The 14,995-nt window shown below is 47.7% G+C and overlaps 1 protein-coding gene across 1 annotated transcript in view; it reads right to left on the bottom strand.

The window, feature by feature from the left end:
* GCGR (glucagon receptor) overlaps window positions 1-14,995 on the bottom strand; it is a 41,384-nt gene that overhangs the window by 8,578 nt on the left and 17,811 nt on the right. Inside the window, exons 2-7 of the mRNA XM_035104244.2 lie at window positions 6,103-6,243; window positions 5,909-6,005; window positions 4,793-4,900; window positions 2,862-2,983; window positions 2,572-2,678; window positions 880-1,033 (exon numbers count right to left, since the gene is read on the bottom strand). Coding sequence (XP_034960135.1) covers window positions 880-1,033; window positions 2,572-2,678; window positions 2,862-2,983; window positions 4,793-4,900; window positions 5,909-6,005; window positions 6,103-6,243 — 729 coding nt within the window. The remainder of the gene's footprint in view (window positions 1-879; window positions 1,034-2,571; window positions 2,679-2,861; window positions 2,984-4,792; window positions 4,901-5,908; window positions 6,006-6,102; window positions 6,244-14,995) is intronic.

The following is a 14,995-nucleotide window of genomic DNA, read 5'->3' on the forward strand; positions in this document are numbered from 1 at the left end:
GGGGAATGGCAAGGGGTCAGTGTGAAGGGCAAGGAAAGTCCGGGAACTTTCAGCAAGAAGCTCTCCCCACCCCACAACCCACAACCCAACCCCTGTGTCAGCTTCAACACAAAGTGGACTTGTCCCTTTATCATGCAGATTCATGGGGGCAGCATTTTGCCACTCTCCATAGTTTTGTGGTTGGTGCATTAAAAACAAAAGCCACCAGTACAGCAGCTTCGGCCTCAAGCGGCAGTAATGCGTAGGACTTGGCAATGAGGCAATGGCTTGGATCAAGTTTGGAAGTGTAGCTGGTTCAGGCTGCTTGGTGAGAGCAAAGCGTGGTGGTTCTGGTTCCCATAACCATGAGTGAAGGTGAATACTGAACCAGAGGAGGGTTGAAGAAGGTTCTATTGGGGATTCCTCTGGTCTGGAGATGATAACATTGCTTCATCTGAAGCAGGGTTTAGCCCTGAGGCCACTTCTCAATCCCACACGGTCCTGCCTTCCAGACACCAGAAATTGCTCTTGCACTCTGTGGGTATGTTATTAACTCATGACTGGATGCATCAGAGAAACGATATAGCCGCCAAACTTAGGTTTTACCGGGATATTATGGATGCATTACAAGCTGACTTAAGCCTTGTGAAAGCTCTGTGAAAACATCCTATGCCTTTCCCCCCTTATTTGCTGGCTCTTGTGAATTTGTATGTGAAAACAACTACCTGGGAGTGGCGCCTAATGTGTAGCTACCAAGTAGTGTAGGCAGGGGTTGTTGGGTTACCATAATTGTTTATGTGTGGCGGAGAGGGGAATCAACTGATCCATGCACTTGGGAACAGGGGAAATGAAAACTAAAGCAAGTGTAAAAAGCGGGGAAACCAGGAATGTTTAACTCACCTCATCACTCGGCCAAAGACCCACACTGTAGTCGTCAATCTTCTGGTTGAAGTGAGTGTTGAGCAGCTTGTCGATGATAAGCACCGAGATGCCCTTCAGGATGAAGGAGGCGAAGAGGTTCATGTGGATGTAGTTGCGCATGCAGTGCAGCTTGCTGGAGAGCAGGGAGCTTGTCAACAACGCCTGTCCAGCATGGCCAGCACCATGCAGCCAGTGCCTCTCCCCCAGACCTTCCTCCCAGTCCTTGCACCCTGACCTCTCTCTTTCACCCCACTGTACTAACCCCCCACCCCGCTCCTCCATGCATTGTGTTCTCCACTCTGCTCCTCATTCCACACCCATGCTCTACTCTCTCGTGAACTATCGTGTGGCTTACCCGGAACTCCTGGCCAATCTGGAAATATTTTGCAGATTTTGACCAGAAAATATTTTAATTAAATCCAGACCAAAGTGACCCAGGAAGGCACTTCGTTAGGGGTGGTGTTAACAAATCCCTATTCCCTTCACAGTGCTGCAACTCCCAGAGAGGTATAACAATCAATCCCTTTTCCCAGGGAGTTCTGGGAATTGTAGTTCTGCGAGGGGGTCTCCTAATATCTACCAGCATCCTTAATGCTACAGCTCCTAGGATGCTTTGGGGAGAACCAGGGATGTTTAAAGGGGTATGATGCGGCTTTAAATGTATAGTGCAGATAGGGTCATATTCTCTCTCCCTCTCCCTATTTCTCTCCCTCTCTGTCACTCACACCCACCCACCCACCCACCCACTTCATTCAACTGACTAAGTACACACCCACACAGTCATATATTCTCATCACAAGTGCTACACAGCAACATGCATACTATCCCCAGAGTGGCTGGGGAAACCCAGCCAGATGGGCGGGGGTATAAATAAATTATTATTATTATTATTATTATTATTATTATTATTATTATTATTATTCCCAAAGTTGCATTCTGACATGGCTGCTTTCTCTACCACGGGGATAATTTTTATCTGGTGCCTGCTAGCAGAGAGACCTGTGACATTCCTGAACTTATACTTTTTTGGAAAATAAATTTGTAGTCTTGATGTGTGCACTTGCGTAACCTGCCATGCAATTAGGGACCCAAATGGATCAACCCAACAGAGTAAATGTAAAACAGCAGCAACAACCTTGTGGTGAAAAGAGAGGGTTGAATGAATCCACCTCAACTTTCTCTAATAAAATATATTTTTAAAGAAACACAAAACTGCAGTGTATGTAATTTGTCTCATTTGGTCAGAAAGATGCCAAAGATGTTAATATGTAAAGAGCAATTCCCAGCATCTCCAGTGTGGATGGATCCCTTCCAACTTAAAATAAATCCATCTCCACCCAACCAGATAGAATTATAGAATTGTAGAGTTGGTAGGGACCCTGAGGATCATCTAGTCCAACCCCCTGCAATGCAAGAATATGCAGCTGTCCCATACAGGGATCAAACTTAAAACCTTACATTATCAGCACCGTGGTCTAACTGAGCTGTTATCTCACTTCTTTCCAGGCAGACCTACAGCCATCCTACTTCTTTCTAGGAGGACCAAATGAAATCTGGTCTGACTATCCCACTTCCCGGTTCTGTCCCCCTCACCACTTTGGGCACTGCCCCTCAATGTGGTCAGCCCCATCACCATCACCCCCACCCCTCCCAGGCCAGTTCCCAAGGCACCTGAAGCCCAGCAGCACAGCCAAGGCAAGGATCAAAGTGCAGAGTGACACCGAGTAGCCAACCGTGTACATCACCTTGAAGCTCCCGTAGATCTTAGCAAACCACTCCTGGAAGTAGAAAGAGAGGAAAGAGAGAATTTGAGGCCTCAAAGGGATGGTACTAATCCTGGTAATCTATCTGCTCTTTAAAATGGGTATAGTACGTTGAGTACAAAGTCAGTGGAGTCAATGGAGGTGGGGAATGTTCTTGCAGACAGCCCCCAGGACTCATTTAGATAGCCATGCTCTCACCTGCTCTAAGATGGTCTCGTTGTTCATCACACACTGATGAGCATCACGCAACGACTTCCCTTCGGGGGTGGTCACCCATTGTCCATCTGGGTCACACTTCTTGAATACATAGCCGTGCTTCACTGTAGGGAATGAAGGCATACAGTAAGGCAGGCTTCCTCAAACTCAGCCCTCCAGATGTTTTGAGATTATACCATATATACTCGAGTATAAGCCGACCTGAATATAAGCCGAGGCGCCTGATTTTACCTTTAAAAAAACTGGGAAAACTTTGAGTATAAGCCGAGGGTGGGAAATGCAGCAGCGACTGGTAAATTTCAAAAATAAAAATAAATACTGTCCTATGCCATTCCCAGCTGTCGGCGGTGGGGTGGGGGGGAGAAGCGGCAAGGAAGGATACCTTCCTTGCCGCTTCTCCCTCCCCACTGCCTCGCACAGAGCAGGCATAGGACAGGGGTTTGGAGAGTCGCAGCGCAGCGCTTCTCCGAACCCCCGGTCCTGAGCCTTTCTCTGCTGCCGCCCGCCTCACTCAAGTATAAGCTGAGGGCGGCTTTTTCAGCACATTTCCCCTACCCATGCTTTTATGCATGTTGAATGATTATCTGATTATCCAGTTTCCAGAAACATTTTTGTGCTGAAAAGGTAGGCTTATACTCGAGTATATAAGTAATTCCCATCATCCCTGACCACTGGTCCTGCTAGCTAGGGATCATGGGAGTTGTAGGCCAAAAACATCTGGAGGGCCGCAGTTTGGGGATGCCTGGCATAAGGCAAGAAGAAGAAGAACCCCACTGAATCAGAAGGCCCATCTAGCACAGCATCCTCATTGCAAAGCAGCCATCCAGTTGTCTACACAAAGCCCACCAGCCAGAACCTGGGAGCAACAACCATCTCCCCACTTGCAATTCCCAGCAACTGGTATTCAGAGGCATATTGCCTCTTTCCATGAAGTCAGAACATGGTTAGTAGTCACTGATAGCCTTATCCTTTGTGATCTTATTAGGATTATTATCATAACTTCACCCCATACTTGTTCTGACCGTTTACCATTTGTTGTTATTCCTCTGTGCCTTGCCACAGTCCCCATCTCCTGCACTCTCAATACTTAGCCCTTGTCCTTCTCTAGCTTATCATCATCCCGGTCCTTCTTCATTCCCCTCCTGCCCATTTTCTTCACTTAGGGCTCAGCCACACTTTTGTTTGTCCCATGTTTTCTAGTATTTTGTATCACTCACAGGGGTCAGCAAACTTTTTCAGCAGGGGGCCGGTCCACCAACCCTCAGACCTTGGGGGACGACGACTATATTTTGAAAAAAAACTATGAACGAATTCCTATGTCCCACAAATAACCCAGAGAAGCATTTTAAATAAAAGCTCACATTCTATTAATATAAAAACACCAGGCAGGTCCCACAAATAACCCAGAGATGCATTTTAAATAAAAGGACACATTCTACTCATATAAAAACATGCTGAATCCCGGACCGTCCGCAGACCGGATTTAGAAGGCGATTGGGCCGGATCTGGCCCGCAGGCTTTGGTTTCCCTACCCATGCTTTTTATGCATGCTGAATGATTATCTGATTATCCAGTTTCCTGAGTATCTGGCTTTTCTGATTTTCTGACACTCTGGCACAGGTGAGCGGAACTGAAGGTGGAGACAACTTGAAAAGCGGACTATTGATTATAGGAAGTATGAACAAGAAAACATGGGGTTTCAAGGGTCTTTCCCTAAGGAAAAGCAGAGGCAGAAATCACAAGTGGGAACACCCAGGCCTGGACCAAATGGAAAATGGATGGCACAAAGAGGTATGGACTCAAGGCAAAGTGTGGCTGGGCCCTGAGTAACTCTCCCATGTCACTTTCTTCCTATTCCCCCCCTGCCAAGGCACAGGCCCATTCCAGTCTGCTGCTCCCCCCAGTGCACGCACCTTGGTCATACCAGGGCAGGTACCAGGGGCAGGAAACATTGACAGTGCTGTTGGGCTGTGCATCAGGCCAGCATGAGTACTTGTCAAAGGTTCGGTTGCAGACCAGCTCTGTCAAAGAGAGGAGGAAACTTAGGATCTGCATGTGATGTGGTGGTGGGAACAGCAGGTTGTATGTGTGTCTGAATGTGTGTGCAACTTTGTCCTTATTTTTCACTCTTTCTTTAATTAGGACGTTCATGTCCCTCAAATGTTTCATCAACCAGCAGAATTTGCCCTTGGGGCATATTTGGGACCCTTGTTGCCAGCTTCACATGCATGTATCTGCACACACAACTACCTAGTAATTCATCCACAAACCTCACCTCCACCCTCCCTCAGCCTACCCTTTATGCTCTACTGCTGTCTGAAACAGTTTTTACAGCAACTTCTTGAGAAAAAGAAGAACCCCTCATCTTTTGCATATGCTGATTTATGAAACAACACTTGCCTCTGGGACACAGCACTGTAGGTTGCTCATTTTCTCCCTCAAGCTTGGCATAGGGCCGTAGCTTGGTGGTAGAGAGAATGTTTTGCATGCAGAAGGCCCCAGGTTCAATCCCCAACATCTCCAAGTAGGGCTGCAAAAGACACTTTGTCCGAAATCCTGGAGAGCCACTGCTAGTGTGTGGGGAATGTTTGGCCCTCCAGATGTTGTCAAACTACAACTATTAGCCTCAGCAAGCATGGCCAATGGACAGGGATGATGGGAGTTGCAGCTGAGCAACATCTGGAGAGCCAAGGATTCACCACACCTGGTATAGACTCTACCAAGCTAGCATGGTGGTCTGACTCAATGTAAGGCAGTTTGCTATGCCCCTTAAGCTTCCAAAATTCTTGTCTCGTTTCCACAGCAGGCACAGATGCATGTGGTCCCAGCACCCAGCTGCTCATTGCCTAGCAAGGAGGCTGAGCTTATACAAACAAACAAGCAAGAAAAGCAGCTGGGTGGAAAAACTGACCAGGCTGTGCCTTTAAATGTCCATTGCACTTCAGAGTGATAAATGTCCAACCCCCTCCTTGCCCCCACCCCTGACTTCAGTGCTCTGATGCCCAACCTCCAGGGGGTGCTTGTCTCACCAGTGGATGGTGGCAGAAGGCTCATGTTGTGGTAGCACTCTTCGCTATAGGCCTTCCAGCTCTCAAAGAGGAAGTCCATGATCTGGGCTGAGGGTCCCTGAAGGAAAAAAAGACAGCAGAAAGGAGGACCGGCCTGATATGTACGGGCCTGGGGTGGAGAGGGGCTGGGGAGGGTTGGGGACCAAGGCCCTTACCTGAGGGCACACCACCAGTGCCAGCAGGATACTGAGAAGACGTGGCTGGGACATCCCTCTGCAGGGCTGCAAGGCCGCATTGGGATATTCCCAGAGCTGCTGGCTGCCTACAGAACGTCCTGCGGCCGGTTTAGCAGAGCCCTGCGAAGGATAAGATAGAACGCGAAAAGAGGGGCACTTAAGTCTTGCAAGCTTCTGACTGCCCTTCTGCAAACTCTAGGCTCCAGTACCCTGTCTCCAAGGTGGATGACGCACTCTGCAACTGGGTTTGTTGGGCTACATCCAGGAAGGCTGTCCAGTGCCAGGAAATTGTGGGCTGACAGGGACCTGTTAGGAGTGAATATGGCCACCGCAGCCTCCACCCAGATCAGGTGCTTGGTGCTTGTTGGTGGTTTGACCCTGCCTCTGGTTGGTGCGGGGAACCTTCTGACCCTCACTGGAGCCAGGAGGAATTGAGAACGCCCAATCTAGGGGGCTGCTTCAGATGCCAGTCACTGTAACAGGAGCCTGTTTGGGGGTGGGGAGCTATTTCAGGGCTGGATTTGGATCCAGGCCAAGTGCCCAGGGAGACTTGATCCACTACAATGCAGTACAGGGGGGCTGCCCTTTTCTTGCTCGTCTCCTCAGAGCAGCAGCATGCAGAGACTTCCCTGCCCCACAGGCCAGCTTGCCAAAGTCTGCAGCCAGTGCTGGGGAGCAGCATGTAGCCCAAAACAACAGAGCACGAGAAAAGAATCCCAAAGCCTTTGCATAGCTAGGCTAGACAGTGGATCTCTTGTACAGTTGTACCTTGGATCCCAAACGCCTTGGTACTGGGACGTTTTGGCTCCTGAATGCCACAGACCCGAAAGTGAGTGTTGCGGTTTGCAAACGTTCTTTGGAACCCAAATGTCTGATGGGGATTCCGTGGCTTTAGATTGGCTGCAGGAGCTTCCTGCAGCCAACCAGAAGCTGTGCTTTGATTTCTGAACGTTTTGGAAATCAAATGGTCTTCTGGATTCCGTTCGACTTCCAAGGCACGACTGTACTAGCAAAGGGAAACATGGGCACCTTTGAGGATAGGATGAGCCCTCTCCCAGGGACACCTCTGTCTATGCGGTATTGATTGGCAAAATAGCCTTGCCTTGTGGCCAGAGAACAGCAGTACTTTGGATTAGAAGGCAGGTGTGTGAGACAGAAAGAGAGAGAGAGGGAGATAGAGATGTGGGGAGTGGAGAAGATAGCAAAGAGTTCTGGAAATAATGGTTGCGTACACAGCATACATTTAAAATGCATTTCCTTTCTCGAAAGAATCCTGGGAACTGTAGTTTGTTAAGGATGAGGGGAATTGTATCACTGTAAGGGGTAGACGAGTTTTCTCTGGATTCAGGATGTGTCTGTGAAAAGGTGCTTTGAATGTAGGCAGTATACCCAGCCAATGTATCTGGGATCCAGAAAACTAGTAGGATTGTGTTGGTGGTTCTGACCTTGTGCTGTCTGCGGGGATCCAGCAAAGGGCAGTGTAGCTGTGCCGTCCGTGGGGTGGTGTCGGCAGCGACAGGATGCCACACCGAGGTACCAGGGAGCTGTGTGTGTGGTGTGTGCAGTAGGCAGTGCATGTGGGAAGGAGGGTAGGGCTGTTTGCGCCTTGCGTGGTGGGTAAGATGAGGCTTGCTGAAGAGGACACATGCCCCGATGCCTGGAGCCCTGATCTGGTTGTGGACAGTGGCTTGTGCATTCCATCATCATGACACTTCATGCACTCCTGCCAGCAGGGACTCTCTCCTTTCCTGATACAGAGTCAACTTCTCCCCACCAGTCCGTGTCTAGGAAAACATTTCATAGGGGGAGGGAACGAGGGGGAAGGTGCCAGTAGCGCTGCCCCTGGTCTGTTTACAGCTCCTGGCATAGCCCAGCTTAAGGCCAACCAGGCTGTTAATCATTAACACCCTCCAGGGATCTCCTGGCTCCAAATGAACCCAGGGATGTTGTTGCCTCCTAACCCCACAGCCTTCATCCTACTGCCGACAAAGGCCCCCATGTGTTCAGAAGGCTGGACTCCTTGGCTTAAAGACTGTGCTGTGTGTCTTTGTGGGCGGCTGTTGGGCAATGCCCGCCGTGCTGGCAACCCATCTGGGATAAACTCAGATTCACACCAGAGCTAAACCCTTCAATCCCTCTCTAATCTGGTTAAAGGGCTCCTGAATGGGATCACAGTGCTCCGGACACAAACCAAGTATTCTTGCTGTGTGCCTTGGAACAGACGGGCCATGCCTTTGGCCCAGATGCGGCCGGAACTTTTCTGGGATTGCAAGAGTGACCTTCCGGCTGTCCTGTGAAGCCAAAAATAAGCACTTGGCCTAAAAATGCCTGCTCTGCCCTAGAATGAAAGGCTCCTCGTGATCCACTAGGTCAATTCTTCAGCATGCGCTGGGCAACAAACAGTGGAAAGATCCCTGCATGCAGAGGGCTTACTTTCCCAAGGGCTACTTCCCAGAATGCCTGTATGTATGTATGTATGTATGTATGTATGTATGTATGTATGTATGTATGTATTTTTGCAGGAAGGATTCAAGCACAAACTAATAATAATAATAATAATAATAATAATAATAACAATAATAATAACAATAATAATTTATTTATACCCCACCCATCTGGCTGGGTTTCCCCAGCCACTCTGGGTGGCTTCTAACAGAAAAATGAAATAAAATAATCTATTAAACATTAAAAGCCTCCCTAAACAGGGCTGCCTTCAGATGTCTTCTAAAAATCTGGTAGCTGTTTTTCTCTTTGACATCTGATGGGAGGGCGAGCGCCACCACCGAGAAGGCCCTCTGCCTGGTTCCCTGCAACTTGGCTTCTCGCAATGAGGGAACCGCCAGAAGGCCCTTGGTACTGGACCTCAGTGTCCAGACAGAACGATGGGGGTGGAGATGCTCCTTCAGGTATACTGGACCGAGACCATTTAGGGCTTTAAAGGTCAGAGGCCAAAGAGGGCAGAACAATGAATATAAACAACTGCTTTGTACAGTAGACTAGTGTCTACTCACCTTCACACACCCCTCTCTGTTCACTACCCAGACAACCAAGAGGCATTATCAAAGTGCAAGGACACATTCCAGCCAGGCAAAGCTGCTCATGGAGGGCGCAAAGCAGGGCCGGTGAGGATTGTGGCCTGGGGAGGATCCCAAGGGCCAAAGAGAGGGGCCTGGAGGGCTGCATTTGGCCTCTGAGCTCCCCCACTCCTGGGATAAGTTGTGGCAATATACATCTTCAGAATCGTTTTTCAAAATGTGAAATTCCTTTGGCAGGAGTCAGGGCAGTGATGGCCTCAGCTGATAGTCAGGGCTTTCATAGTTCTGTTTGTAACACTATGTGAGCCCCAACAATCAGCTGACTATTGGCACTTGGGCACAAATTGCAGAGCTCTCTGCATGGAGAGGTGGGCAAAAAGAGGGGGCGAGGGTCACCTGGTGTCATAGTGACGTTAGGCGATTGAGAGGTGGGGCTCTATTGTTGCGTCAAGTACATGTCGTTGAATACACCAGTCTTGGGTGGGGTGGGGGGACTCAGTCACAAAAATGATACAGGAGGATGGGGGAGAAGTGTTGAAAACCGCTCCCTGAGCACTGCAGCTCTGATCCATTTTGCTTCTCCCCCACAGTAGTTAAAAACATGGGTGATCAAGTTCCTAGATCTTCTGTATCATGTCTAGTTTTGTCCTAACAATTGTAGTGCCTTTTGGACTATGGAGCCAGTGTGGTGTAGTGGTTAAGAGTGATAGACTCGTAATCTGGGGAACCGGGTTCGCGTCCCCGCTCCTCCACATGCAGCTGCTGGGTGATCTTGGGCTAATCACACTTCTTTGAAGTCTCTCAGCCCCACTCACCTCACAGAGTGTTTGTTGCGGGGGAGGAAGGGAAAGGAGAATGTTAGCTGCTTTGAGACTCCTTAGGGTAGTGATAAAGCGGGATATCAAATCCAAACTCTTCTTCTACGGTAGGAGGATAGTTCAAAAACTAACTAGCCCATTATAAAATCACAAACGGAAGTGTGCTTCAACACAAACAAGACTTTTCTTCCATATAAGCACCATTCGCTCACTTATTCTGGAGAATGCAGGCAACATCCCTTCTAAAGTTCCCCCATATTTCTCTGCACTGTCGGCTCATAGGCAGCCATTCTTACATTGTACATTGCAACGGCAGCACAAAACTTTCAGGCAGCACTATGTCCTTACCCAGTTTTCAGGTGGCATTCATGGATGTGGCTTGTGTGTGACCCTTACCCCGTCCCCTGCCATTATATCCAGCTAACTTCCCATGCTCTCCTCTGTGCTACGCTGCTAGTGTTCTTGGGTGTATAAATGGAAAACCTCGAAGTTTTATTGCTGCTTTCTCAATTTCATCAGTCCCGTAAGGATTACACCATGTGCAATTTCCAAGAAATAAGGCTGGAACTAGCAAAACACTGCTGGTCTTGGAGTTAATTTTAATAAAAAGTACATAAAAATTGGTGGTGGTTGTCTGACAGCATTTGGGGAGCAAACTGATTTGTAGCACTAAAAGAAGTTCCGGCATTTGAACACACTCCAGTTTTTAGATTCTCGAAAATGTGCTTTCAAGATTCTGCTCTAGATTCATTCTGCACTTCATTCTGGAAATGCATACTTTTGATGCTCCAAAACGAGCATCCTGAGAGCCAAAGCTAGAACTTGACTGGTCAGGAAGGAGCGAGTGGCGCATGTCCAATTTCCCCTATCTCTAAGGGACATTTTGAAACCTCTCAGAGCTTGTCAGAGGGACAGTAACCAGCCCATAGTCTGGAGGGCTGTTCCCAAGACTATCCCTCTATCCCTCCTCCCCTCCTTGTGTGGTTATTTTTAGCCCTGGGAAATCATGTTTCCTTAGTCCCTAATTGCTGCTTCTGTTTGGGAGCTGGGAAGCTCATTGATCAGGAAGCCAGCAGCGCCAGATGCTGCTTTTGCTCCTGGGCTGAGCTTTCTCCATATTTAGATAGTAGGACAGACAGATGCGTCTGTCATGATGAACCTTGCCTTGGTGGCAGCAGCATGCAAAAGCTTTTGCTGGGGACGTGGGCTGCTCTTGCGATTCCAGATCACATTGGCCTAGGTCCCTTGCCTGGTGATGATCCCTACTGGAAAACTTCTCTACCTGGCAATCCCCACGCCACCCTGTGGAGCCAGGATTTATAAGAGAGAGTTCCCCACCTGCATGTTGCTGAGCCACCTCCTTCCCCACCACTTGAACAAGCCCCCTTGTGCTGCCTCTCTCAGACTGTTCCCAGGTTCCTGGCCTCAGAGTTAACAGGAAGAGACTCTTCAACTGGCTTGCGAGTACCCCTGGTTGTTGACCCATGGCTCACTGCCCCAGGGAGCCCAAGGCCTCTGAAGTGGCTGTAGTTCACATAGGAATCACTTCCAAAAGGCAGTGGGATGGCGGGGGTGAGGAACCAGTCCTACTCTTCTTCTCCCCAAAGGTAAAGGCGGACATTTCTCCTTATTTTAGTGTTTTAATATTGCTCTAAATAAATAAACAAGCGTCTGTCCCTTGCCTGAGAAGCTCTTGCCACGAAGGCACTGGAATGCCTGGCTCATTCACGCACCACAAGAGCTGCAGACTTCCAAAAGGCTGAGTGCAGAGACCTCTGGCCTAGATCCCTCCTCTGTACAAACAGCTCCCGTTTGTCCTGATGTCTCTTCCCTGCCACCCCTTAGCCCAGCTGGACGGATCACCCTCCTGGCTCAGAGGAGCCTCTTCCTGCCCCCAACCCCAGCTGTGTCGGAAAGGGGTTTTCTGGTCTCCGGCCAGCTCTGTCCTCAGCCACCTCCTAATGCTTCAGGGAAGCTGCAGTACTGTCCAGGACCTCCTTTGTTGTCCCCCAGCCCCAGACACGCTCCTTTGGCCCTGCCTCATAGGGAAAGAGAGAGGGAAGGGGGAATCCATTTGTCTCCCTGCTCGACCCAGCTGTGACTCTGAATGATGTTTTCCCTGCCAGAGTGGCCTCTCTTTTCTCTGCTTGGCTAACGTACTCTAATTACTATTGCAGGCTAATGACCTTGGTCCCTGGAGACCCCAGTGAGAAAGCGCCTGGCTGGAGCCACAGTTGTAGTAAGGACGTATCACTCATGGGAACAGAGCAAGCTGCAACATACAGAGGCAGAGGAGGCCTCCATACTCTGGACACAGGAGGTCTACCTGCAATGATGCACAAAAACGGAAGAAGTTCCCACCAAAGAAGAATGGATAAATAAAGGGATGGCAAAGTTAACAGCTAGAACAGGCACCCCCAAACTGCGGCCCTCCAGATGTTTTGGCCTACAACTCCCATGATCCCTAGCTAACAGGACCAGTGGTCGGGGAAGATGGGAATTGTAGTCCAAAACATCTGGAGGGCCGAAGTTTGGGGATGCCTGAGCTAGAATAAGAGAGCCTGGTGGTGACTGCTTTGTGGAAGAACAGAAACCTGATTTGGACTATTTGAAGAAATATTATAGTATGATGAATTCATGATCAGGATTTGAACTATGAGCAACAGAAGGAATTAGAGATTATTGTATTATTGTTATGATATAAGAGAAGGAGAAACTAGGATACAGCAAAGGGGAGTACAGTAATAAAAACACCAAGGAAAATAGGGCGGGAAGTTGACAAAACAAAAGAAAAAATATGTATTGGAATGTATATGTGAATTTTTTTGAAAATTTAATAAAATATAACCAAGAAACGGCAAAAAGAGCCTACCTGCAGCATGTACATTTCCTGTTATATTATAAAACTTAGTGGGTGGGAATGGAGCTGTCATTGTACCTAAACTTGATCTATCTCACAGGTTTGTTGTCAGAATAAAACAACAATATATTGTAATCTGCTAATGGGTTAAGATTGGACAGAAATACAAATAAAATAATGCATCAGTCATGAGAGCTAGAAACTTTGGGTGAGAGCTAATATTTCCAGCAAACTGAACTAAGCTAGATGAGAACTCTTATCCACATTAAATGCACTCAGTTTAAGTGAATAGCACCTTGTAAGGTTTAATTATCATAATGTAGTCACCTGTGAAATGTTATACAACACTTAATAGAGAAGCTTTCTACCAGTCAATTTCAATCTCATTTTCTGTTTCTTTGCCTCAGCAAATTAGTCAATTATCTGCTGTTATTCCCCCTTACCCTCCGTCTTAAATTTCCTTAGATAATTATTATTAAACTGTATTCGGGGGGGTGGGAGCCTTTTTTGCTTTCAGAAATTGCTGCAGCTGTGACAAACTGCAGAAACGCAGTGACGCTTTTGTATTGCAGAAGAACTTTCAGTGCCAATAACAAGAGTATTCTAAATGAAATCGCAGTATCATCCTCAATCTTAGCTTGTGTTGTTGCCAGTAAAGGAGAGAGACTGCATCAGTTCTCCTTCCAGAATGGGAAGTTTGAGTATATATTTATGCTGAATCTGCTGCTACTTGAGAAATTCAGAAATACCCCTGTCTGGAGATGTAAATATGTTTTTTAAGATCTCTAGGCAACTTTTGGTGGTTTCCTTGCGAAAACGGCTCCAGGAAATTTGGGGGCTGCCCTAACTGGCAGATTTGCCCACTGTTACACAAGTATCGGTCACTTCTAGCCTGGAATGTTGCAACACTATACATGGGGCTCTAACACTGGTCATCTGCCTCACAAAGAAACAGACTCCAATTCTAGAGAAATAACTCAAAGGTGGCAAAAACAAAATAGCAATCCTGCTTTAATTTCTTGGTAGAAAAGCAATGACAAACCTAGACAGCATCTTAAAAAGCAGAGACATCACCTTGCCGACAAAGGTCTGTATAGTTAAAGCTGTGGTTTTCCCAGTAGTGATGTATGGAAGTGAGAGCTGGACCATAAAGAAGACTGGTCGCCGAAGGATTGATGCTTTTGAATTATGGTGCTGGAGGAGACTCTTGAGAGTCCCATGGACTGCAAGAAGAGCAAACCTATCCATTTTTAAGGAAATCAGCCCTGAGTGCTCACTGGAAGGACAGATCCTGAAGCTGAGGCTCCAATACTTTGGCCACCTCATGAGAAGAGAAGTCTCCCTGGAAAAGACCCTGATGTTGGGAAAGATTGAGGGCACAAGGAGAAGGGGATGACAGAGGACGAGATGGTTGGACAGTGTTCTCGAAGCTACCAACATGAGTCTGACCAAACTGTGGGAGGCAGTAGAAGACAGGAATGCCTGGCATGCTCTGGTCCATGGGGTCACGAAGAGTTGGACACGACTAAACAACAACAACAAAGATAAAATGGTCTATTTAGGTAAGCCAAGAAGCAGGATGATAGCTGTATGGAGAATAAGTTATGAGCTTTACATAAATAAATAGGGGTATTGTCAGTTATTGTTGTGAGATTCCCAGGATGCTTAGCAACATATGCAACAACTGTCCATTGCCAAAGGAAGATGGAGAGCATTATCAACAGGAGTATTGCAAAGTATTTAAAGGACTCGGGGGCACAGGCCAATGCATAAAATTTGCATAAAATATTGTTTTAAAGTTTAAAAATAAGACGAGAAAGGGAAAGGAGATCCATGACTGGTAAAAAAGACCTGGGACCTGAGCCTCTTGGATTGCCCCCAAACAATACCCATAATTACAAAAGAAATCTGATTATAAGCATTAACCCAACAGGTATCTCTGTCTTTCCCCCTTCCTCTCAGGCCCCTAGGGCCACCTATTCCTCCAGTACTAGATTTGATATCCCTGACCCAGCTGGCTTCATACCGTTAGCCCCAAGGTGGCTTTGCAGAGCCATCTGGAGACAGTTTTGACCTACATGCCTGGCACCAGAGGGAGTTCTCTGGATTCTGACATATCAGACAGGAGGTAGAGGTGAAACACGTGCTTGAAATTTAGT

Source organism: Zootoca vivipara, chromosome 2 (genome assembly GCF_963506605.1).
Source record: "Zootoca vivipara chromosome 2, rZooViv1.1, whole genome shotgun sequence".
Lineage (NCBI taxonomy): Eukaryota > Metazoa > Chordata > Lepidosauria > Squamata > Lacertidae > Zootoca > Zootoca vivipara.